This window comes from Schistocerca gregaria, chromosome 7 (genome assembly GCF_023897955.1).
Source record: "Schistocerca gregaria isolate iqSchGreg1 chromosome 7, iqSchGreg1.2, whole genome shotgun sequence".
Classification (NCBI taxonomy): Eukaryota; Metazoa; Arthropoda; class Insecta; order Orthoptera; family Acrididae; genus Schistocerca; species Schistocerca gregaria.
Window position 1 is genome coordinate 425,631,927 of NC_064926.1, and position 25,272 is coordinate 425,657,198.

Consider the following 25,272-nt stretch of genomic DNA (forward strand, 5'->3'; position numbering starts at 1 on the left):
TGCCTCATGAAGGAAGATGACATTATTTTCCCAAGGCACTATTGGGGAAATTTAGAAAACCAGCATTTGAGATACTGCAGTACATTCTACTGCCATCAACATACATCTCGTAAAAGGAACATGAGTGTAAGATGAGAGAGATTAGAGCTTGTAGAGAGGCTTAAAGTCAGTCATTTTCCCCTCATTCTATTTGTGTGTGGTACAAGAGAGGAAATGTCTAGTAGGGGTCTATGGTGCCCTTGCCATGTGCCTTACAGTGGCTTGGAGTATGCATGTTGATGTAGATGTAGAATGCATACTTAGCGGTACTGTTACATTCGGACACATTTTTAGATAGAAATATGGGTGTTTGCTCCTCCTGTGTGTTTGGAGGTGGTATGAACAATTTTATGGCAAAGAAGTCACCCTCTCCTTGAGGAAGGTACAATTGTTAGTGAGATACAGATGAAATTAGCCTTTAGTCATGAAGGTTTTTTGCGGAGCCTTCTCATATCACTGTGGAGAGACAGCCAACAGTTACAATTGCCAACATCAACAACAATGAATTATGTTAGTAATTAATTTACTTTTGCATGGTGCAACAGTCACACTAAAGTTTTTGACCATTGCAACTGTTCAGTAGTTTGGTTAACATGTGCTTCTTCAAGAAATTATGCAAGTAATTTCTGTGGACTATCTACAAATTGAAACTGGTACACAAGCTACATTCTAATTATCATGTAAAGAGACAGAACTTGTTTGAGAAATTTATGATCACTGTCAAAGAGGGTAATGGCTTGAGAGAAAAACAATTGTGAGTGATGGAGCAACATTTCTATGGAACATGGAGGATGGCTATAAGCTGCCAACATCTGGTATTAGTCATCCAAGACCAATAAGCACTGCACAGCCATCATGGAGATAGCTCCACAAAATGAAGGTGCAACTGAATAAACAAATGACACAATAGAGCACTGATGCCTTCCTGCAGAAAACAGTAACACTAGAGTCAAGAAACTGATTTAGTGACATTGGAAATACAATCTTCAGGAGCCAGCAAATTAGTCATGTGAAGAGGAGCACTACATGCTGGTGAGAATTTTGGATTTATACTTCTCAGTTTATTACACAGAAATATGTAGATGAGTTCCCAAAATGATGTTATTCAAGTTGGCTTCACTGTGGAGGTCCATGTGCTTATAAGAACTCATTTATAAGGAAAAGTCTGTAGAGGTAGTTATGAGATGATAGAATCTGAGATATGGAATGGTATGACTCAAAAGTAAATGTGTTTTGTGCTGTTTATTAAAAATTTGAGAAGGTTGTAACAATGGTTAATCACAGCAGATGAAGAGAAACAGCAGTTAATTTGCCATAAAGATGGGGTCCTACCACTGTTCCACAGCTAGAGGTCTGCGCCGAAGTGGATATCTGCAGTAATTGTTACACTGCACATAAAGTATGCACTGTTGCACATAACTGCATGTTATCTGTGGACATCTCCAATAATAATTGCTTTGTAGTTAAAAATTAAAGGGCAGTATCAATTTTATCATGCCCTTTTCATCAAATTGTTTTGCCTGCAGTCAATGAATGAGATGAACTGCAACTCAGTTGTAATTTTAGGAAAAAAACTTGAAAACTGTGGCCCAAGGTAAAATGGAAGTCTGTTTCTTGCTTACCAACTGGCTATGGAGGCTTTAGCTGTACCCAAAGGACCCGCACATAGTGTCCATGCACTACTGTGACTGTATTTTTTGTACCGTCTGTGAAGCATGTTCTGGATGACAACCCTGGCAATTGGCCATCTAAGAAGTGCGAGTTACCAAGTTTCTGCTGCCTTCAGTTAACACTGTGTATTGACAGTGACCATGTCATGAATGCATCGTAGTAAACATTAGTGGGAGTGTTTTAATCAAATGAACATCATTTCATGTAAGGTGAATGAAAATGATTTCACATTATTATGAGAAGCCAAATTGAAACTGTCACTTTGTAAGATATTTTCTTATGTATTTGTTGACAATTAGAAAATCAAAATATCAATGTTTTATTGCAAGTAAAAAAGTTATTCTTTCACAGGACACAAAACTGGGGCTTCAAATTTTTTAGAATAAGTGTGCAAGGCTGGACAACAGTAGTATAATTATTCTTTTAAATACTGAGAGAGATGTAAAGTTTTTGAAGTTCCACCAAATTTGAAGGTAGCTGCGGGGGGAAAAATAAAGAACCTATGATCTTGTCAGCAAAAACATTTTACCATTGGAAGTTGCATATGAAAATTTCTCAAGAGTGCACAGTTCCTTACTGATGTGCAGAACCAGGTAAGTGGTTGATTGTGAACAAACAGTTACCTCATACAACCACTATTTTGAGAAATACGAAGGAAACCACTGATTATTTGCATGAAGCTGTTTCTAGAGAGGTGAGGAATGTTTTCAGATATGCAGGGGATCACTAACAGTCAGTCTAAGGAAAGTACACTATGTGGGAGTGACTGCACATTACATTAACAGTGGGGGAGCAAAACTTCAGGTTGGAGATATCAAGAGTGAGATTAAAAAACTGGAGAAAATATTAAATGTGAACAGATAAAGATATTATGGCCATTCAATTTAAAAAGCATTGTGCAAACCATAGAGTTTGTTGCTGACAGAGGTCCAAACATTGTATGAGTAGCAGCACATCATCAGTATAAGAGACTTTGATGCTCAGTGTGCCTCTTCAATACTATGTTTCTTGGAGTCCACAACTTCAGGAGTTGTCAATGATAAGAAGAGTGACGTACAGAGAGAAATAAATTCTTGTTGGCTGTCACAACATTTGAAAAAGATAAGACCTTCAGAAAGGCCTGCAGAAATCACTGAAAGGAGATATGGTCATAGGATCGGACAGCAAACTAGACGTATTTGAGCAACTTAACTCACAGTGGTTCAAAGTTGTACCAATTTTGTCCAAGATAGATCAAGACAATTTAATCAACTCTGTTGACAAAAAAATATTGGAAGATGTAATAATCTTTCTTATATCATTTAAAAATGCCTCTCTCAAGATTTGTTTAGTATTTTCACTATTCGCAATAAGAACATTCAACTTCAAACTCAGATTTATAAAATATTATAAAACAAAATTTATATAATGTGAGTCTGAAATTTCCTGCAGTGCTACCTTAGCATAATTCTGTGATTATCTCTAAACCTTTACTCACAGAAGAATATATATTGCTGTATAAAAAAAGTCTGACATATTCTTCTAAGCTGAGCTTTCGAAAGTCATTCACTGCTGAAGTCTGCAACAGAGGCTGTTTATAATGGCTCAAGAACTTTGCCTCCTACAAACTGAGTAATTATTTGTATTTGTAATACTTGACCATTTGTATATATATAATGTAAATAAAATAGAAAGAAACTTCCACATGGGAAAAATGTATTAAAAACAAAGATTCCAAGACTTACCAAGTGGGAAAGCGCCGGCAGACAGGCACAATGAACAAAACACACAAACACACACACAGAATTACTAGCTTTCGCAACCGATGGTTGCTTCTTCAGGAAGGAGTGGGAAAGACGAAAGGATGTGGGTTTTAAGGGAGAGGGTAAGGAGTCATTCCAATCCCGGGAGCGGAAAGACTTCCCTTAGGGGAAAAAAAGACAGGTGTACACTCGCGCGCGCGCGTGCACACACACACACACACACACACACACACACACACACACACACACATCCATCCACACATACACAGACACAAGCAGACATCCTGTGCCTGCTTGTGTCTGTGTATGTGCGGATGGATGTGTGTGTGTGTGTGTGTGTGTGTGTGTGTGTGTGTGTGTGTGTGTGTGTGCGCGAGTGTACATCTTTTTTTTCCCCTAAGGGAAGTCTTTCCGCTCCCGGGATTGGAATGACTCTTTACTCTCTCCCTTAAAACCCACATCCTTTAGTCTTTCCCTATCCTTCCTGAAGAAGCAACAATCGGTTGCGAAAGCTAGTAATTCTGTGTGTGTGTTTTGTTCATTGTGCCTGTCTGCCGGCGCATTCCCGCTTGGTAAGTCTTGGAATCTTTGTTTTTAATATATATTCTTTTTGTAGTGTGTGTGTGTGTGTGTGTGTGTGTGTGAGAGAGAGAGAGAGAGAGAGAGAGAGAGAGAGAGAGAGAGAGAGTGTTTGGGGGGAGGGGGGGAATCATTAAACAAATGTTATTGGTTTTGCATTATGCTCAGTGTTGCAATGATTATGAAAGTGTTTTAAACCCATTTCATATTCCCAGAGTGAATCTTTTTGCCGCTCTCTTGCTTTCCAGACTTCACAGAAGCTCTGCTGTATATGTTGCTAGACCAGCTTCCGTGGGGGAAAAATAGTACCATGGAGACTGTCATAATTATAGCCTAGATGTTATTTACAGAATAAATATTTTGTGCCTGGGCATATCAGTTGCTTAGAGGACTGATTATGAATAACAAGGTTCCAGTATGTCTTCCCAAAATGACACACTGTTTAAATCTGTAAGGAAACTAATTTAATACTCTAATCCCAGGAACACATACTGCAAATTGAAGAACATGGCAATCACATTATCATTTCACTATTCTCTATTGTGTGTGCTTAGATTTCTGGTGATAGTAACCACGCATTTTAGAATTTATGCTAATGTACAGTGTTGTTTTTCTAGGCCAAAAGAAAACAGCTATGGGTACCATTAATAGAGAAGTCTGTTGCTAAAATTCATGGTTGTTATGAAGCACTGGTTTCGGGTCGAGCTATTGAAGGCCTGGCAACACTTACAGGTAAATACAGACAGAACTTCTGATTAAATTATGCCCTTTTAATTATACTTCTGCCTAAAATTAACTAAAATCTTCTCCTTCTTGCTGTTCGTAGGTGCTCCATGTGAAAGTGTTCCCCTCCAGCCATCGTCATTACCATCAGAAGATGAGCTGGACCGTGACCTAATATGGGCACAGTTGTTGAGCTCACGGCAGGCTCGCTTCCTCATGGGAGCCTCATGTGGTGGTGGAAATATGAAAGTCGATGAGGAAGAATATCAACGCAAAGGCCTCCGCCCCAGGTAGCTGGCACAGGTTATAATAGATTGGTGAGAATGAATAAATGTTTTAGAATAGGGAGATAGCCACCACATATCTGAAATATCAATTAGAAGAAGGGGTACAATGATAAGTCACTGAAAGTAGCAAATGCTAAAAATTGAAGTTCCTTAAAAAAAAAAAAAAAAAAGTCTGTGCTCTTTCCACTAGAAGTATCGGAAGAATGGATAAGACCATGAACTCATAAATAACTGCTAAGATTGACTGATAAACAGAGTAAATGACACACATGATCAATGGACAGAGAGACAATATACAAGTACAGAAGAGATGTTGGGTCGTATATGTCCATAGGTATATGACCAAGGTTTTTATTAGTTGTATGGGAGGCCATATGTTTAGAAAATATGCTGATGAGCCAAGACAGCTGTTTTAATCTCATCCAAGTCATTGAATATCTAACCACATAAGTTGTCTTTCATAGTTCCAAACAGATAGAAGTCAGATGGGGGCAAATCATGGCTGTAGGGTGCACAAGGCACCATTGACCAACCCATTTTTGTAATTACTTGGTGTGCGAAAAATGACATGGGGATTGAATAATTGTGATGAAGCATGATGGCATGAATATCTTTTAGTGGTATCACTTTCTTACTGCTGTTCTAACTTACTTAAATGTGGTTACATAGGTTTCACTGTTGTCTGTGAACTCTAACATGTCTGTCTCCTTCAGTCACTTCATCAGCTTGTCCTCAATTGATATCTGTGACAGATATTGTCAGGCTGCAGCATGCATACGTGCAGTATCCATTTCTCAATTACCAAACTTCTTCACACACCAACATACATTGCTGATGCCCAATACAGCATCTCCATGTTCTTACTCCATGGATAAAGTTAAAACAGCTTTAAAATCATGGGTCAAGAAGCAAAATCCTGAAATTTACCAAACTGAATTTATTCTCTCGGTTTATCGATGGCAGAAATGTGTACAAATGCATGGTGACTGTGCTGAATGGTATTGTTGAGTAGGGAACTTTATATGTTAATCATTAATTTTTTAGTACATGAGAGGCATTATTTTTTCATCCACACTTGCACATATGGCTCTATAACACATTATTTCTCATGGTAATAATGATCTGTCGAGTTGTATTTCCTATGAAGTCTTCATTCCAGTCACAAAGCTGGTCCATTTCTCTGCAAGTTCATATTTTGTCCACTTGGCAAAAGTGCAAAACTGTATCAGATACCTTCTAGATTTCAATAAACATCGCATCATTTTGACATTACCGTCTTGTGCATTTCGTGAACAAACAGAATGAGCTGAATTTCACAATAAAACAGGTTTGGTACTTGCTTGCAAATGGAGTAAATGTATAGTATTATGTCATACATGGTACCCTTTTATGTATAAAATTGGAAGCTTTTTTTTTTCCCGAGAGACTGCAGATGTCTTTATGATAGCTCTGATGTACACATTTGTTCCCAACAACTATTTTTTAAAAACAACATATGAGTAAAATTTATGCTGTTCTCTAATTCCTGCTCACATTTGCTCACATTAAACTATCCAAAAATGTGCATCTTTATGTTATTCTGCTTTGAGACTAAGATTTGAATAAACACAGTTCATTCATTCACCGTACTCTGTACAGACCGTTAAGGAGGAGAACCTGTATGAATGTGAAAAGAGTCTAAGTGTGTATTGACAGAAGTGAAGTAAATCTTAAGGAATTAAGGTGTGAACTGTATTAACAGCAAACTATCACTATACTGTGTAGTACTATCTGTGATTTCCCCAAACTAAATGTAACCTAAAGATTAGCTGGAAAACAGTTCCTTTGGTTAAGCTGCTGCTTCCTGTGTTAAATTAGGTAGATCTGTTTATCTCTTGCTAGGAGCTTCATATTTACATGAATACATTAGTAGTTTTCATAGAAAATAATGGCAAACATCAAAAAGACAGTACACTGTGTAATTGGTGAATGGACTGCACAAATGGTAAACAGACAAATCATTTACACATAAAAAAAACCTCATGAAAACTTAACCACATAAATTCTATAGTGCATAAAATAGTAAAATTTCTGACAGGCAACAAGGTGAACTGAGTGCTTGGTTTGGATGAAAGCCATTAAATTGTAAAATTATTGGTCAGTTTTTCTTGAGCAATGTGATATCTTTTTCATATGAAGTGCAAACTGGATTTCAGATATAAAAAAAAACTAAAAAAAGTATACTTTCTCAAACTGCAATAATTTTTTACATTCAACTTGTCTGATATGTGGTACAATTACTTCCTGGTAAACAAATAAATAAAAGTTTACCATAAGGTATGTGCAGTTATAAACCTATGAACAAATGAGTTACGGACATCTACTTAGTACTGCGGCATCTTCTTTTTTCCCTTGAGATGGCAGATGGCATGACTGATCATGGCATAAATTCCAAAGGGCACCAAAAGTGATGGAGAGCCATCCCAATCAATGATTGTTCAAACAGAGCCCATATCTCAGGAAGAAGGACAAGAGATTTGTTGATGACATCCCAGATATATTCAGCAGGATTGAGGTCGGATGATTGGGGAGGTCACACAATCATCTTCATGCCTATGAAGTGCCCCTCAAACTATTCACATTCAATACATGAATGAGGATGTGCTGGATTGTCTTGCTGAGGGTATAGGTTGCATGCACGTGCTGTCAGCAAACAAACTGGTGCATTTGATCAGACATACAGTCAAGTAGACTTAAGAGGCTGTTGTCAGCTTTCTGGTGTGTAGCACTGACAGCTGCAGGTGAAAACAAGAGTCTTCTATATAGCTATGGCAACACTGTTGCATTGCCATAGATATGTTTACAAAATAGAGTTACATGATTGGTTGAGTTAGCTGCAAAAAGCTGTTGTTCCTAGCCCACTGCAACTGTCAGGGATTGTCTTACACCAATTTGACTATAAATTGCTATATTCTTTCCACAGTGAAGAAAGCATCAGTAGCCCAATTTCATCCTCAGAAAACGTAACAAGTTCCATGTGATGTGCTAGCAGTACCAACCAGACACTGCACCACTCTCTGTCAGTGGTTTTATTTAGATGTGGTATGGAGGGGCTTGTGGTCAGCACACTGTTCCCCTGGCCTTTGTGAGTTTCCCAGACCTTGGAGCTGCTACTTCTCGCTCAAGTAACTCCTTAACAGGCACCTCAAGGCTGAGAGCAGCCTCTTCTAACTCACTAAAAACCCCTGACAGCACTGAGGATTGAAGTTGGTTGCTCTGCATAGCAGTTAAGCATTCTTATCACTTACGTATGTAGGTGGACACTGTGCTGATATCCACCGAATGAAAATAGCTCCAAGAGTACCTACCAATGTGCACCATTACTCATAGGTCCAGCTGACTTCTTTTTCATGCTCAGGATACCCAAAGGCATCATTCCTGATTAGTTAGTTTCATGTTCCATGGATCATTTCACATGATAGATTGTAATGATGTGGAATGAGTAATTTTATACGGACATCTCAAATTAATTTGTACATATCATTACATTCTGAACATTTCAGGTGTTGTCAGTTGGTATGTTTTATAAGAGAGAAACTTTCACAGTTTGTTTTTTCAAATTTTATTTTTTCAGATTTTATTTTTGTGTCTGTCAGACATTTTATATCTCTGGGTAAGTGATCAAAAATTTTTGTTGCAGCATTGTGCACCCCCTTCTTGTATGGTAATTATATACATCATTGTTTCTTTTGAAACTGAAGTGAATTATTTACACCCAGACATCATGAGAGAATAAATACAATGTGAAGCAATATTCAAAATGCCCAACTCCTTAAACAGACATTTATGCTAAACTCTGTGTCCTGTGACATGTGAGCATAGGTATTTGTGTTTAGCAATGATTTTCACATAGGGAAAAGGTGGCTCTGGACGGTTGGTTGTTCACTGTTAGCTGCTCGACAATGAACTGGCAAATGATTTGCTGCACTGTGATCTGTCTATACACTGTTACAATCCAGGAGAATCAACGAATCGATTGTTACTCCTGTCATAAGAGCATTCCTGCCCAGGCAATTGCCTCCAGCAGCTGTAGTTAACTGCAAATGAAGGGACTCTCAATACTGTCTTGACAAAGTAGCATGTGAACAGTGCAGTAACTACAATATTTTGAAGGTGAAGTGTCTGAAGTCATGGTAACAATCAAAAGCACTGATATCTAATGTTGTGCCATATTATACTCAACTGTCACTCCAATGTCCAGTACAAGGCACCAGTCAAGTGGCAAGTAAAACTATTTCATGTGCTTTTGCTAAAGGAGGACTGACATTCTAACACAGCAATCCTCTATTTCATTTTATCTGAAGTGTAAACCAAGCAAAAAAAAAAAAAAAAAAACCACCAAAGTTTGAGAAACAAATCACTTTACATAAGACTATTAGTCTCTTTTCTTTTACAAAAATAAAAAAGAAATTGAGCAGTTTAAAAATTGAGACACTATCCGATAGGGTTGCAAGTAAGAGCCAAAGAAAGAAACTTATTCATACTGAGGGGAAACAAGAATTTAAAAAAGCATTTTTGATTAGTTTGTAATACAAATATAAAAAAAATTAGTTGTATCCTTACATGTATACTGCCTTTTGCCTTTTTAAATAACTTATTTCCTTTTGTATCTACAGGCATGCCTATTCTGTTCTGGATGTTTGTGATGTACAAGGCAACAGACTACTTCGTTTGCGCAATCCATGGGGCCACTATTCATGGAAAGGTGACTGGTCTGATGATTCTCCTATCTGGACTCCTCACCTGAGAGAGATGCTAATGCCTCTTGGAGCCTCTGATGGTGTTTTCTGGATATCTTTTGATGATGTTCTCAAGTAATACTCAAAAAACATTTTCCATTACAGTACAGTTACAGTTACAAAATAATTATAAAATTTTTTGTACACTTTGTATTTACATTTTTATATTGTGTAAAATCTTTACATTGCATTAGTGGTAAAGAATTAGAGGAAAATAAGTACTGACACTGTGTTTTTGTGGCCTTCAGTCCAAAGACAAATCCAGCTCTCCTTGCTAGTCAACCCTGTGCAATCCTGTGCCCACTGATACTATGAACAGAAAAAGAGAACTGCCACAAATGAAAAATAATTGTATGTGCGACAGAGAAGTACTCATTAAAACTTTTCCCAGGCACCTCCCCACCCTTCTTGGCATGTACACCACAGACTAGCTCTATATTGTCCAGAGTGACGTTGCCGGACTAATTTTTTATTTGCCAACTGACAGCAACCACTGGTATAATAATAATAATTACCACATTGAAAAAATTGGAAAAAAAGTTATTTCATTAAGAGGAAAGGGTGCAGAAAATACTTTTCAGGGGCAAGGTAGATTAATAATCTAAGACTCTGGATAAAGGCAAGAAAATATGAGAGGACAATGGAAAATGAAAATATATCAGGTACTATTATTAAGAAACATGAGAAATCAGAAATGAAGTTTCTGCAGTCAGCCTTGCAGAAAACTAGAAGAGATAAAATTAGGAATCAAGACATCAGAGGAAAGATGCAAGTGGATCTGTCAGTGACGGAGAGACAAAGCACTGCATGGCACAAGTAGTTTGGACATGTGAAGAGGGCAAAGGATAATTGTCTGCCAAAACAATAGTTGGATAGAAATGTGCTAGGGGAAAGACTAATCGGAAGACCCAGAGAGAGCTAGTTGGGTCATATTAAGAGAGAACTGAAGACTGGAGAAGAAAATTGTGAAACACTTCCAAGACAAAAAGTATATCAAGACAGAGGTAAATTGTTCTTAAACTGATGACAGTGCAACCAAAGCAGAGTTATTAAACACAGTTTTCCGAAACTCCTTCACCAAAGTAGATGAAGTAAATATTTATGAATTCCAATCAAGAACAACTGCAAAAATGAGAAACATAGAAGTAGGTATTGTTGGTGTAGCAAAGCAGCTTAAATCACTTAATAAAGCCAAGGCTTCCAGTCCAGGTGGTATACCAGTCAGGTTCCTTTCAGAGTATTCAGATACAATAGCTCCATGTTTAGCAATTGCATACAAACGCTCGCTCGCAGGAAGTTCTGTACCAAAAGACTGGAGGAGGAGGAGGATCTTAGTGTTTAACGTCCCGTCGACAACGAGGTCATTAGAGACGGAGCGCAAGCTCGGCTGAGGGAAGGATGATTTAGGGAAATCACGGAAAACAAAAGACTGGAAAGTTGCTAAAGACACACCAATACCCAAAAAGGGAAATAGGAGTAATCTGCTGAATTAGAGGCCCATATCACTAATGTCGATTTTCAGTAGGTTTTGAAACATACTGTATTTGAACATTATGAAGTACCTCAAAGAAAATGATTTATTGACACATAGGCAGTATGGATCCAGAAAATATCATTCTTGTGGAACACCACTAGCTCTTTATACTGATATTTTTAGATTTTCAGAAGGCTTTTGACACTGTTCCTCACAAGCATCTTCTAAACAGCCGTGTGCCTATGGAATAATGTCTCAGTTGTGCGACTGGATTCATGATTTCCTGACAGAAAGGTCACAGTTTGTACTAATAGATGGAAAGTCATAGAGTAAAACTGAAGTAATATCCAGCTTTCCCCAAGGAAGTGTTACAGGCCCTGTATTGTACCTCTTCTATATTAATGACAATGGAGACAATCTGAGTAGCCCTCTTAGGTTATTTGCAGATGATGCTGTCATTTATTGTCTTGTAAAGTCATCACATGACCAAAACAAATTGAAAAATGATTTAGATAAGATACCTGTGTGGTGCGAAAAGTGGCAATTGACCCTGAATAAAGAAAAGTGTGAAGTTATTCACATGAGTACTAAAAGAAATCTGCTAAATTTCGATTGTCAAACAAATCTGAAGGCAGTAAATTCAATTAAATAGTTAGGGATTACAATTACATATAACCTAAGTTGGAACGGCCCCATAGATAATGTTTTGGGTAGAGCAAACCAAAGACTGCAATTCATTAGCAGAACACTTAGAAGATGCAACAGATCTACTTAAGAGACTGCTTACACTACATTTATCCACCCTATTCTGGAGTATTGCTGTGTGGTGTGGGATCTGTATCAGGTGGGACTGACGGATGATATTGAAATAGTTCAAAGGAGGGTGGCTCGTTTTGTATTATCGCAAAGTAGGGGAGATAGTGCCACAGACATGATACATGAATTGGAGTAACAATAATTAAAACGAAGGCATTTTTCATTGTGATGGGATCTTCTCATGTAATTTCAGTCACCAGTTTTCTCCTCTGATTGCGAAAACATTCTGTTGGCACCCACCTGCATAGGGAGAAATGATCATCATGATAAAATAAGAGAAATCAGGGCTTGCGCCGAAAAATTTAAGTGCTCTTTTTTCCCCGCACACCATTAGAGAGTGGAATTGTACAGAGACAGCTTGAAGGTGGTTCATTGAACCCTCTCCCAGGCACTTAACTGTGAATAGCAGAGTAATCACGTAGATGTAGATGAAACAGCCTACTTGAATCACTGGAAGGATACAAAGATGCAGATGCATAGAAAACAGAAGGGACAATAACCAACCCAACAATAGGGAAAGGGTGGACTGAAAGTTGTTAAAAATGCTAAAAAAAGTTTACCCCATATAATATCAGTCTACACATTAAAGTCTTCTGTCCAGAAATTTTAACATGCAAGCATCGGAGCCTTGATAACCATTTCTATTGATGCACATTACATTACATGGGTAATATGTTGTGTATCAATACAAATGATTATTAAAAGTGTAATACTGGTGTGTTAAAATCTTTTCATTGCGTAACTGCAAGCTGATCACTTCTGCCCAAAAAACTTTGACCAATCACCAACTGTGAAAATGAGGATTTGTAGACAGTCATTATATATGATCAAAACTAGTCATTAGTCATATGCCTTGCAAATCAGACAGTGAATTCAACTTTTTTTTTTTTGTAAAATATTAATCACCTCATGCAAAAAAAGTAGCTCTCAGAAGCTGTTCACAGATGACATAGTTGTGCCCAGGGAAACACGGTTATCAGCATAAGCCCATATGTAGCTGGTATGTTTACAATGATCAGTTTGTTGCATGTGGGCTGTCAGGCTAATTGAGAGTAGTACTTAATGTGCTGGCATGAGCTTTCACATTGTTCCTACTATTTGAATGTTATGTTTGGCACACCTGAAGTTCTTGAGCTGGAGTCTCCTCAACATTCCCAGTTCTTTAGTACCATAAACTCTGTGCATGCTTCTATAACTACAAACCCATCCCATCAAAGTGCAATTATGTGGATGTAATGAAAAAAGGAATGAGAAGGAAAAACCTCATCTGTAAAATTTCTTCCATACTCCAATGGAATGTTAATAAGTTCAGCACAAATTTGGAGAATTGAATTTTCTCATTAAGAGAGTATTGAAGGGTAACCTGTTTTAATTGTCAAGGATCATTCAAAAGCCAAGATTGCACAAAATATTTCTTATTCGAGACAAGGTGCTTATACATTATTTAAAGTGGATTTGCACTGTTTAGTATGTGTCCAGCATACGTAAACAGATGTGCTATTGTGTACTCTATTTGTATCGTGTAACAAGCATATAGGTTGGAGATGTATATGGACCTGGCCTTTTGGACAAGATGTTTTGTGCTTGTAAATGTTTTAGTGATGACAAACTTTGTAATGTGCTGAGTTTTTCCCATCTGACATCTCGTGCGTGAGGTTCAGCATAAAATGAATACGTTTCACTATAAAAATGATGTAAATAAAATAGAAAGAAACTTCCACATGGGAAAAATATATTAAAAACAAAGATTCCAAGACTTACCAAGCGGGAAAATGCCGGCAGACAGGCACAAGAACAAAACACACACACAGAATTACTAGCTTTCGCAACCGATGGTTGCTTCTTCAGGAAGGAGAGGGAAAGACGAAAGGATGTGGGTTTTAAGGGAGAGGGTAAGGAGTCATTCCAATCCCAGGAGCGGAAAGACTTCCCTTAGGGAGAAAAAAAGGAAAGGTGTACACTCACGCACACACACACACACACACACACACACACACGCACACACATCCATCCGCACATACACAGTGCGGATGGATATGTGTGCGTGTGTGTGTGTGCGCGAGTGTACACCTTTCCTTTTTTTCTCCCTAAGGGAAGTCTTTCCACTCCCGGGATTGGAATGACTCCTTACCCTCTCCCTTAAAACCCACATCCTTTCGTCTTTCCCTCTCCTTCCTGAAGAAGCAACCATCGGTTGCGAAAGCTAGTAATTCTGTGTGTGTGTGTGTTTGTGTGTTTTGTTCTTGTGCCTGTCTGCCGGCGTTTTCCCGCTTGGTAAGTCTTGGAATCTTTGTTTTTAATATATTTTTCACTATAAAAAGATGTTTAAGCCTGAAGATCACAGCAAAGACTGTTAAAACCGGTTGTCTTGAATAAAAAATATTTTGTGCAATTTTGGCTTTTGAGTGATTTTTAAAAATTTGGAGAAGTCATGATTCACCACAAGTGAGAGCAGTGTGTTTGTCATCAGAAGGCACATTTCAGTGACATTGATGCCCCTGTGAGGGGTTATAGTCTTCACAGAAGTAATGACCTTGGCAAGTAAAGGGTTAAAGATGATATCTCCATGTTTATAAGCAAACTCTTTACCTAATTCCATTAACATTACACATACTATGTAATGTTATCATTTGTTCTATGCTTGCTCCGTAATGAAGCTGTAGACAATGATACTATAGGTCTCCGTCGGCATGGGTGCTGTTGAGGGCTTCGTGCAGAGGAGAATCATATTCCCTCAACACTGGGTAGAGGAGACAATGTGGAACTTATACAGAGCACTCCTCTGCCATCAGTCTCTTGATTTGGTCTCTAGTCCTCACTGTTACAATCAGTGGGAATTGGTTGACAGTTTGCACCCAAATGACCACTTTCCATTTCTGCATACAACTAGCAAAACAGTTGATGTCCAAATGATAGCTCTTAAAATGGATGTTCAGAGTGGTTGACTGAATCTTGTACAATGAACTGGTTGTATTTGAGCAACAAGTGTGTCAAGTAATGATTCAGTTACAATATTAATGAGATTCTCCAAGTCACAGAGCATTCTTTTCTAAGTTTTCTTGTCACTTATCAGTGTTGCATACCCCTTCCTGTAGTGAACATTCATTTGGTAAATGAGGAGCAGTAATGTGACTCGGCACAGTTTGATGCCAACCAACTGCGGAGTACTTAGCAGCCTTTAATGAAAGCAAAGAGAGGCTCATTCCTGAATAATATACGTTGTTTCACTAAGTCCATATTAGTATCCAGAGGAGTTCTAGATGATTTAGGACATGCCCAGTTACAGGTGCAGTGAGACTAACCAGAGAGACATAGTGCCGACAATGGTTAAATATATCTATGAAGAAACTGCCAGCAACACTGCCTTCTGGGATCCATTGTTTTTTGGCATGAGGCAACACATGGTAAAAACAAAATGCATAATGCTGTGTTGTGGCTCCTCATAGGGGCAGCATCTTCACTCGGTTCAACTGCATTTGAGAGGCAAGATGTTTTCCTGAGTCTTGAAAGAAAGTTATACTAATAATCTAAATCAACATCGAAATCTACAGTAACATACATGCGTACTCTGCAAAACATCGTATGGTGTATGCAGAGGGTGCTATGTACCACTACTAGTCATTTACTTCCCTAATTCAGTTGCATGTGGAGTGAAGGAAAAATGACTGTCTGTATGCCTCCATATAAACACTAATTTTTCTTACCTTCTCTTCATGGTCCTTACAGGAAATGTACGTTGATGAAAGTAGAATTGTTCAGCAGTCAGCGTCAGATGTTTGTTCTCTAAATTTTCTCAGTAGTGCTTCATGAAAAGAGTATCATCTTCTTCCATGGATTCCTTATTTGAGTTCATGAAGCTTTTCCATAACACTGGCAAGTTGATCAAACCTGCCAGTAACAAATCGAGTAGCATGCCTTTGAATTGCTTCGATGACTTCCTTTAATATGACCTGGTGGGGATCCCAAACACTTGAGCAGTGCTCAAGAATGGGTTGCACAAGTGTTCTGTACACAGTCCCTTTTGTAGATGAGCTACAGTTTCCTAAAACTCTCCCAATAAACCAAAGTTGACTATTCGCCTTCCCTACTACCATCATTACATGCTTGTTCTGTTTCATATCAATTTCCAACAGCATGCCTAGATATCTAATTGGCTTGACTATGTCAAGCTGCACACCACTAATAGTGTATTTGAACATAACAGGATTTTTATATCAAACAATGAAAACTCCAGGTAGAAATATCAACAGTGTAGGAAAAGACAGTTTGCTACTTACCATAAAGAAGACACATGTCTAATTGCAGACAATCACAGTTAAAAGACACTCACATAAAGCTTTCGGCCACAGCCTTTGTCAGTAAAACACACGCACAAAAGCAAGCACACCTCATGCACACACGATCACCAACTCCAGCATCTTGGGCCAGCATTCTGGTTCGAGATACTGGAGTTGGTGGTCATGTGTGTGAAGCTTTTTACCTACTCATCTGCAATAGCTTATATTTTTCTAGTATTTTAGAGCAAGCTGCCATTTACCACACCAAAGTTTTTATGTAAGTCATCTTGTATCCTTCTACAGCAAATCAACAGCGATATTTTTCCATATACTACAATCTCGTCAACAATTGAAGATTGCTGCTCACCCTATCCATCAGATCATTTATGACTATAGAGAAGAGGTGCAGACCTATCACACTTTTCTGGGGTGCTCCTGATGACTCTCTTGTCTCTGATGAACTGTAATACTCTCCTTAAATCAGTGAGGGGCCATACGTGCCTGAGAGGTTATCACAGCTGCAAAGAAAAGACATGGAGTCCAGATTGAATATGACTCACTTTCAGTATGTGTTCTAATGATATAATTCTAAAGTTGATAACCTGACTGTGTAGTTGGCAGCTAGCCGCTACAGTTTACTTATGAGGCAACATACCACTGACATCTCTTTTCCTGTTGACAAAGTTTGCAATATCTCTTAAAGCCATAATATCCTCTGTCACTTCTATCCATGCGGCTAATATGGAGATCTTACATGGTCTTTCCCACATCAGTTCTTCAGACATAACACTGGTGTTAACAGGAGAAGGTGGCTATCAGAAGTACCAGGGTTATGGTTAAGCAAGCACTATGCATCTGAAGACCATGCCAGGGCTGGTGAGTGGCTACTATCTTTGTAGTGGTAACTCCTTCTAGTGTGACAGGTGTATAAGTACTTAACTGACCCACAGCCACTAGTACGCTACTTACTTAGGTGCCCTGTCAAAAACACACATACTCATTCATCATGTTCTTCGGTCTGATCAAGAGGGAGAACTTTTAAGAATTTGGTCAGATCAAGGTATACATTAACAATACACACAAATCATGGAACTTAATCCGTATAGCTATCACTTTACTACTTAATATTATTTGTGGTCATGCCGAAAGAAAAATAAGCTAGCAAATTAAGAAAAAGCTGCTACTTCAAAAAAAGTGCTCTGCCTCAGCTATGTAAATAGCTGTTGCTTATCTTCTATTGGTAGCTTAATATTAGTTGGTTATATTGGTTTTTTTCCAAATAAGAGTTATCTGCAAAAGAGAGGACAGAATCATTTTTGCACATCATTATTATTTGTCTTTCAGCTGCAGAATGCTCAACCCTTGAATATAGTTAAACTGTAGAAGAAGTTGTTAGTGACATAACTTTTAATTTTTTTTAAATTGATAGGTGTTGCCAATGTCTTGTTTTATTGTGGGTGGAAGAATGTTGAATATATTTGGATCTATCTATGGAAATGGCATTCTTTAATTGTCCACATGTGACAGTTTTTGGTATTCATGTGAAAACTGACCCAGTGGCATATCATGTGGAACAGATTCCAATTTTTGCCCAAGGGTGGAGTCTGGAGTCTCAAGAGACTGAAGCTAATTTTAGATTTTATGTAATATGGGAGGGACAGCACTTTGGAATTCATCCAAAGTCTGACATCTGGTGTCAGTACTACAATTATTTAATAATTTTACACCTCTGGGAACTAAGCATGGAGTAACCAGCTTCATTGCTCAGCTGTTTGTCCTGATCATGATCTCGAGATTTGCTTACCAAACAAACTCACTGTCAATGGCATGCAATCTTGACAAACACTGGAGTAGAAGAGAAGTATTAAAGCTACCTACAGAGTTCCTCATCTGGTTTGAGCCCATAAGTGCACTGAAAGCTATCCAGTACACATACTCAGCAGAGAAACCAGTTCAGTCCATCCAGTATACCCTCATTAACTTAAAAACATAGGGAAGGAGGTGCTAATCTGCTAGCTACCAGGACATATGGGAATTCATGGAAATGAACTTACGGATGAACATCCTAGGAGGCATGTATAGAAAATACTGTGACAAATTTTAAAGTAATTCTGCAAGCAATGACCTTACTCTTGATGCACATGGCCATGTGGTACTGTGTGGAGGGGTTACTTGTAGTGAGAGACAAAATTCTGTGGACCGTAAAGTAAACCAGTTATCCATGATATAGCTTCTTCTATCTACTGAGGGAGAAACTACCTCAGAACTAGTCACTGTTCTTTGGTGCATATTCTTTCCTCCTCTGATGGAAAGAATGTATGGTGTGTGAACATCAGTATGTCACTTTTAAGTTGAGTGCACCCTGTTTTTGCCAATGAGAATGCATGGTCTGATTTGGGGCCTGTCCTTTGTTTTGAGTCATAACAATGAAAAAGTATTGAGGCTATTGGACTGTTGTGTCTCTCCAGCTTCTTCACAAGGCATTTGCAAGGAACACCATGTGTGTTTCACAATTTTCAGAATAATTTTTGCAGCTCTTCATATACTTTTGAATTTTGTCATGTATTTCTCTTTTTCAATATTTGGCTATTATATTGCTACTGTACTATTTTGATAAGTTTGTCATTAATTTTTGATGAAGACTGATGACCATGCTGTCATGTAACTTTAAAGAAAGCAATAGCAACTACTATTTGAATGTTTCCAATAACACAAATACAGCACTGTACTCTACATGCAGTTACCACAGCCATAAGACACAACACTTTAAGATTCAGAAAAGAAAGATACCAAAGAGAAACTTCCTTCCAATAATGTCATACGACTTTACTTTCTAACTATATCACCCATTATCAGTGCTGAATTTATTTGGGAGATTTCTTACATGACAAAAGCCATTGGTTAAACTGTTTGGTCAACTCACTTGACTCTTTATTTGTCATTCCAATGAACTTCACCCTTTCATGATGGAATATTAATTTTCAACCTGGATGATACATATACTGAATCTTACTTTAAGCAAGAGATTTATTACAGTATTCTTAACAAATAAGTTGCATATAGCTTTAGAAAAAAATGAAATTTTAGGTACAGAGAAAAAAATGTGATATCAGAAAACAATGGGATTAAAATGCAGTTACCTTGAAATAAAAACACCAATAACTTTGGATCTATGATAACAGAATTTTTCATGCTGTGTACAAATATTACATGGTAAGGCATTCAGTGCTGTGGAGCAGAATGTAGTTGTATTTGAATATGCCTTTCTTGATAAATGTTTTTTTTTTTTTAAAAAAACTGAGACGAACATTGTTCTGTGATCTGGCAAAGATGGGGAAAGCATGCGACTGGCTCCTCTCCTAGTTCATGATAGTTTTAATTGAAAAGATGCAACCTAGTTATTAAACAATGGAAAGTGCAGACTGGAATAATAATAATATAATGAAAAGGACAGACTGCTATGCATTGAGTTGCAGACAAGTATAGCAAAAGACTGCATACATTTTAGCTTTTGGCCCAAAGACCTTCTTCTGAAGTAGGAAGCACACGCACATTAACATACGTGCGACTCACATATACATGACCAATGTCTCTGGCTGCTGCAAGGACCAGCAATTCAACACTACTGGTATTCAGTGAGCGGTCTTCTTTACTCATCAATTATTTATTTACATTCTGGCAGAACTTTCCTCAGTATATTAATTCCATATTAAATAGTTCTATAATTTCTATAAAGATGAAGTGGGTCAAGTCAGTAACAGGTTACATACACAAAATTTTGTATGTTTGTATAATGAAAAGCTGGTTTTGTTACAGGTATTTTGATTGCATTGATATTTGCAAAGTGCGTTCTGGGTGGAATGAAGTCCGTTTAAGAGGAACACTACCACCTCTGTCCTCCCTGGATCACTTGTCATGTGTGCTGCTGACTGTGCTTGAACCAACTGAAGCTGAATTCACATTATTTCAGGAGGGACAAAGGTAAGCACACTCTGATTATAGGCTAATCTCTATGTTGTTGCTTCTTTCCAATGTTAAGAAATACGTATGTTGATTTAAACATCAGAGGAAGTTAAAAAAAATGTGCGTGAAATCTTATGGGACATAATTGCTTAGATCCTCAGTCCCTAAGCTTACACACTACTTAACCTAAATTATACTAAGGACAAACACACACACCCATGCCCGAGGGAGGACTTGAACCTCCGCTAGGACCAGTTGCACAGTCCATGACTGCAGCGCCCTAGACCGCTTGGCCAATCCCTTGCGGCTCAGAAGAAGTTACATTTTCACCAGAAAATTATAGTTCTTTCTTTTTTTTCCTTTGACATGGATGTTATGTAAATAAATTTATTTTGTGCAATAGCAGCAGCAACAACAACAACAGTAATAGTCATAAACTTCACGTATGAGAAGTGTGCCAATTTTAATGCCTTCTCCACCATCAATAATGGATAATGTATAGTGTTCTATATCAAGAAATCTAGTCCACTATTTAACGTGCCTCCTCACTCTATTGTCTTCAATTATCAATGATATCAACAAACAATTTGCAGAGTTGGACAGTTATGAACAATGCAAATGTTTGTGTGACAATGGAAAATGAACTAGTGTCTATTAAAACAATAAAAGCTGGTAGTTAACATTGTCAGCTTGTCTAGTTCAATGATATTGCCTCCTGCAAGAAGGAAGGGATGTTGCTGTCATGTATGTATGGTGATATGTAATACTGAAACAGGAACTGAGATTTCACTTCATTTTTTAAATAAATTTATGGTGATTCATTCACTTCACACTACTTAAAACACTTTGTATAATTTGAAGAAAAACTTTACAAAAACAAATATTCAGTGGACTCAGCATGCTTGCATCCATCTTATTTCATGTTAACTGTACAGTACTAGATACAGAGTCCAACTGACTGTGCCATCACACAACTACAGCTGACTCAGAGCTGCTTGCTACTCCATAGCAGACTGTATTGCACTGATACTCAAAAATCAACAATAGTAACAGTAATAATCTTCAACTATGAATGAAAATGGAAGGGAGGCAGATATTTGAAAACACTGATCTTTACATCCAAAGATATGTGTGCAGTATTGACATGATCAAAATTACTCCTGAAAAGATACAAATATATTACATTTCATAACCATAAGCAATGATGATAGGAAACAATAACTGTTATGTTAATGATGTATCAAGAGGGCATTTGATGGATTGTAGTCTACAATACTTTGAGGAAAATGAGTTTTATTGAGCAGATCCATTATAACTCATGCCGGTGATGAGCATTCTGTGTTCAGGCCACAAGTGACCCATCAGGACTATCCAACCGCTGTGTCATCCTCAGCTGAGGATGCAGACAAGAGGGGTGTGTGGTCGGCACACCACTCTCCCGGTCGTCTTGGTGGTTTTCTTTGACGGGAGCCACTACTATTCAGTTGAGTAGCTCCTCAATTGGCATCACGAGGCTGAGTGCACCCTGAAAAATGGCAATAGTGCATGGCAGCCCAGCTGGTCACCTGTCAAAGTGCTGGCCATGTCCAACAGCACTTAACTTCGGTGATCTGACGGGAACCAGTGTATCCACTGCGGCAAGGCCGTTGCCATGCCAGTGATGAGAATACAGTTTAATTGTAGATTGGCTCACTACCATGCGACACAAATGAATCTTCATTTCTTACATCGATAACACACTATTTAAAAAACAAATCAAGTGAGATAGACTCTTTAATTGTGTTGATTTTATGATATTTTGAACCAACACAAGTATTCAGGTTTAATGTAGTTAGGGTTTTTGAATTAGGTGCTTATTCTTATATAAAAAAAAGTACTGCATTATAGGAACTTGTAGGACAACAGTTGTAGTGCAAAATGTAGGAAAAGGAAAGCAGAGATTAAAGACAGCTGAATCAACTAACATAAAACTATACTGTCCAGAAAAGATGAAGTGTGTTCATCTCTTGCATATTCTAGCTAGCAAATAATCAGTAAGAATATATCTCTATGAAATTACTACAAGGTGTACTCAATTGAAAGAAGACATTCACTGTAGCAGCATTGTATGTAATCCTAGTGGGCGAGTGTGTTTCCTGAGAGATGGTGTGGTAATAGTCACAGCTGCACAAGCCAAGTTAATGGCTTTGCAGCAATTTCCACAGTGCTGGAGAGTTGGTCGTGCAGTTTGTTGCATGATGGATTCTTCCTGACCAGTGCACAGAGCGATCATTTAATTTCTTTGCACAGAAGGGAAACATAGTTCACAAATTTATTGCAGGATGAAAAAGAGGTATGGAGAACAGTGTCTCACATGGTGTACAATATTGCAGTGGTGTCAGTGTTATGAGGTGGACATGTGAACATAAGACATGTCATGTTCTGGTCAAGTGCATGTTGTCACCAGCAATGGCACAATTTCAGCTCTGAAGAAGCTTATATGATTGAATTGTAAGATCACCACATGCGACATTGCTGTGCACCACATAATCCATGAGAAGCTTCATTATGCAAAGTTTGTGCACAGTGGGTGCCCAAGCACCTTTTGGAGAATCAGGAGGCAGTGAGAATGGGTGTTTGCCTGTCCCACCTGTTGAGATGGGGGTAAGGAACAGACTTAATTGCTCAGCCTGTGGCCTGTGATGAAACTGGTGTCACTGCTTTACCGTGCCTCCAAACAGATGACTGTGGAGGCAGAATTCCAGTTCCCCTCGTCCAAAAAAAGGCTCACTCTGTCCCGAAGACTGGAAAAGTAATTCTCATTTGATATTTTGATGAAGAATGACCTCTTCTCATCAGCTGGCTACTGTGAGGCGCAACAATTAAAGTTGAACATTATTGCAACATGTTTCCGATGCTCAAACAGGCATTCAAGAGCAAGTGGAGGGGCAAACTCTTGAATGAGGTAGTGCTTCTCCAGCACAAGGCCAGGCAAGGGTTGCATATTTCTGGCCCCTTAAAAAAAATCTTTGTACGGTCATAGGTTCACCTGTGACAAGGAAGTTACAGGACACTGTGGAAAATACTATTTCTCAGAAACCTAGGAATTTCTAGACTGAAGCCATCCAGAGGCTTCATATGCACTGGGGTTGATATATTGGTGTCAATGGAAATTATGTATAGTTGTGCAGTTCCACATCAACTGTAGTTGTAATACTGTTATCAAAATTTCTTTACATTTAACCATACTTTCCTTTCCATTTGTGTGCACCTTATAGTCTGCATAAGTATTCAACATTACCCTAATTTGAAATAAAGTACTGTGTCACTCACTTATTTGTTTCTACAGAGAATGCCGAAAACCTTACAAAATATTCACTGTTGCCATCATCTGTGACTGTGTCTCTCAAATGAACATATTCTTCTGTACACAATGTTTGTTGATTGTCATAGGAATAACATTCATTCTGTCTCTCTTTTTGCCCACATGTCAACTAAAAATTGTTGAAGTAAATGATAGGAACTGGTAATATGATTGTATCCCTTGTTGTATATTGTTATTATATGATATGCATAAATTCCTTCGAAGTTGCTTTTCCATTTGTTTCTGCACCTGTTTTGGCAATCACTTGTCTCAAATTGAAATGGTAACCATCTTCTCCTCTTACAAAAATAAACAGATATTGAAGATCACCCTAAGAACAATGTTTTTCTGCAGTGTGTTGTAGTCCTCTTCTTTTCTGAATAATTACATCACAGCTTGTGTACTTGCTGTCCAAAATTACAGTGGCAGTTTCATTGACTTAAGGTGCATTGGATCAACATATGAACATTGGATCTCCAGTTAGTATTTTGGTGGATCGAATTATAAATTTATACTCATCTGAAATCATTGGCCCAGTGCTGTTTTCAATATGTGAACCAATTGATTGTACTTAGGTAAAACCTCTACAGTTCTTCGATGATTTATCATTCCAGTCTACTTATTTTTGCATGATGTTGATTGACTTCTTTTTGTTCATCACCAATGAAATACACTTACAAAAATTTGTAATATTTGTTTGGCAACAATAACAATGAGCACACTTTAACACATTTGATCCATTTTGCCAGTGACAACATGTTAATGTTTGTTATACTTTTAGTGGGAACATAACAGAATGCTTCATGTACCAAAGTATCATTTCTACTTCTTCTGCTTTGCATTTCTCATACACTGATGTTTTGTTCATGTACCTCTGATTGTTGTCTTTCAAGAACTTTACTCGTTCTAACTCTACTGAGTCCATTTTGACCTCGTTCCTTCAGCATTTACTCTACATCAGCTTGCTGAGTGTCTCAATGAACCCTTTTCTTTAATTTGTTCTCTAAATTTTCCTCTCATTCTGTTCATTCACTTCCACTGTGAAGCTAAGTGTGCTTCTTCCTCCTCATCTGTTTCATGTCGTGACTGTTTCCTTCTTGAAACTTCCTGGCAGATTAAAACTGTGTGCCCGACCGAGACTCGAACTCGGGACCTTTGCCTTTCGCGTGCAAGTGCTCTACCATCTGAGCTACCAAAGCACGACTCACGCCCAGTACTCACAGCTTTACTTCTGCCAGTATCGGTCTCCTACCTTCCAAACTTTACAGAAGCTCTCCTACGAACCTTGCAGAACTAGCACTCCTGAAAGAAAGGATATTGTGGAGACATGGCTTAGCCACAGCCTGGGGGATGTTTCCAGAATGAGATTTTCACTCTGCAGCGGAGTGTGCGCTGATATGAAACTTCCTGGCAGATTAAAACTGTGTGCCCGACCGAGACTCGAGCTTGGGACCTTTGCCTTTCGCGTGCAAGTGCTCTACCATCTGAGCTACCGAAGCACGACTCACGCCCAGTACTCACAGCTTTACTTCTGCCGGTATCTGTCTCCTACCTTCCAAACTTTACAGAAGCTCTCCTGC

At 38.2% G+C, this 25,272-nt stretch overlaps 1 protein-coding gene across 1 annotated transcript in view; it reads left to right on the forward strand.

Annotated features, from left to right (window-relative positions):
• The window catches only part of LOC126281220 (calpain-D-like), a 441,331-nt gene that overhangs the window by 381,670 nt on the left and 34,389 nt on the right, over positions 1–25,272 (forward strand). Inside the window, exons 9-12 of the mRNA XM_049979967.1 lie at positions 4,649–4,763; positions 4,858–5,044; positions 9,697–9,894; positions 20,203–20,367. Of these exons, the coding sequence (XP_049835924.1) occupies positions 4,649–4,763; positions 4,858–5,044; positions 9,697–9,894; positions 20,203–20,367 (665 nt within the window). The remainder of the gene's footprint in view (positions 1–4,648; positions 4,764–4,857; positions 5,045–9,696; positions 9,895–20,202; positions 20,368–25,272) is intronic.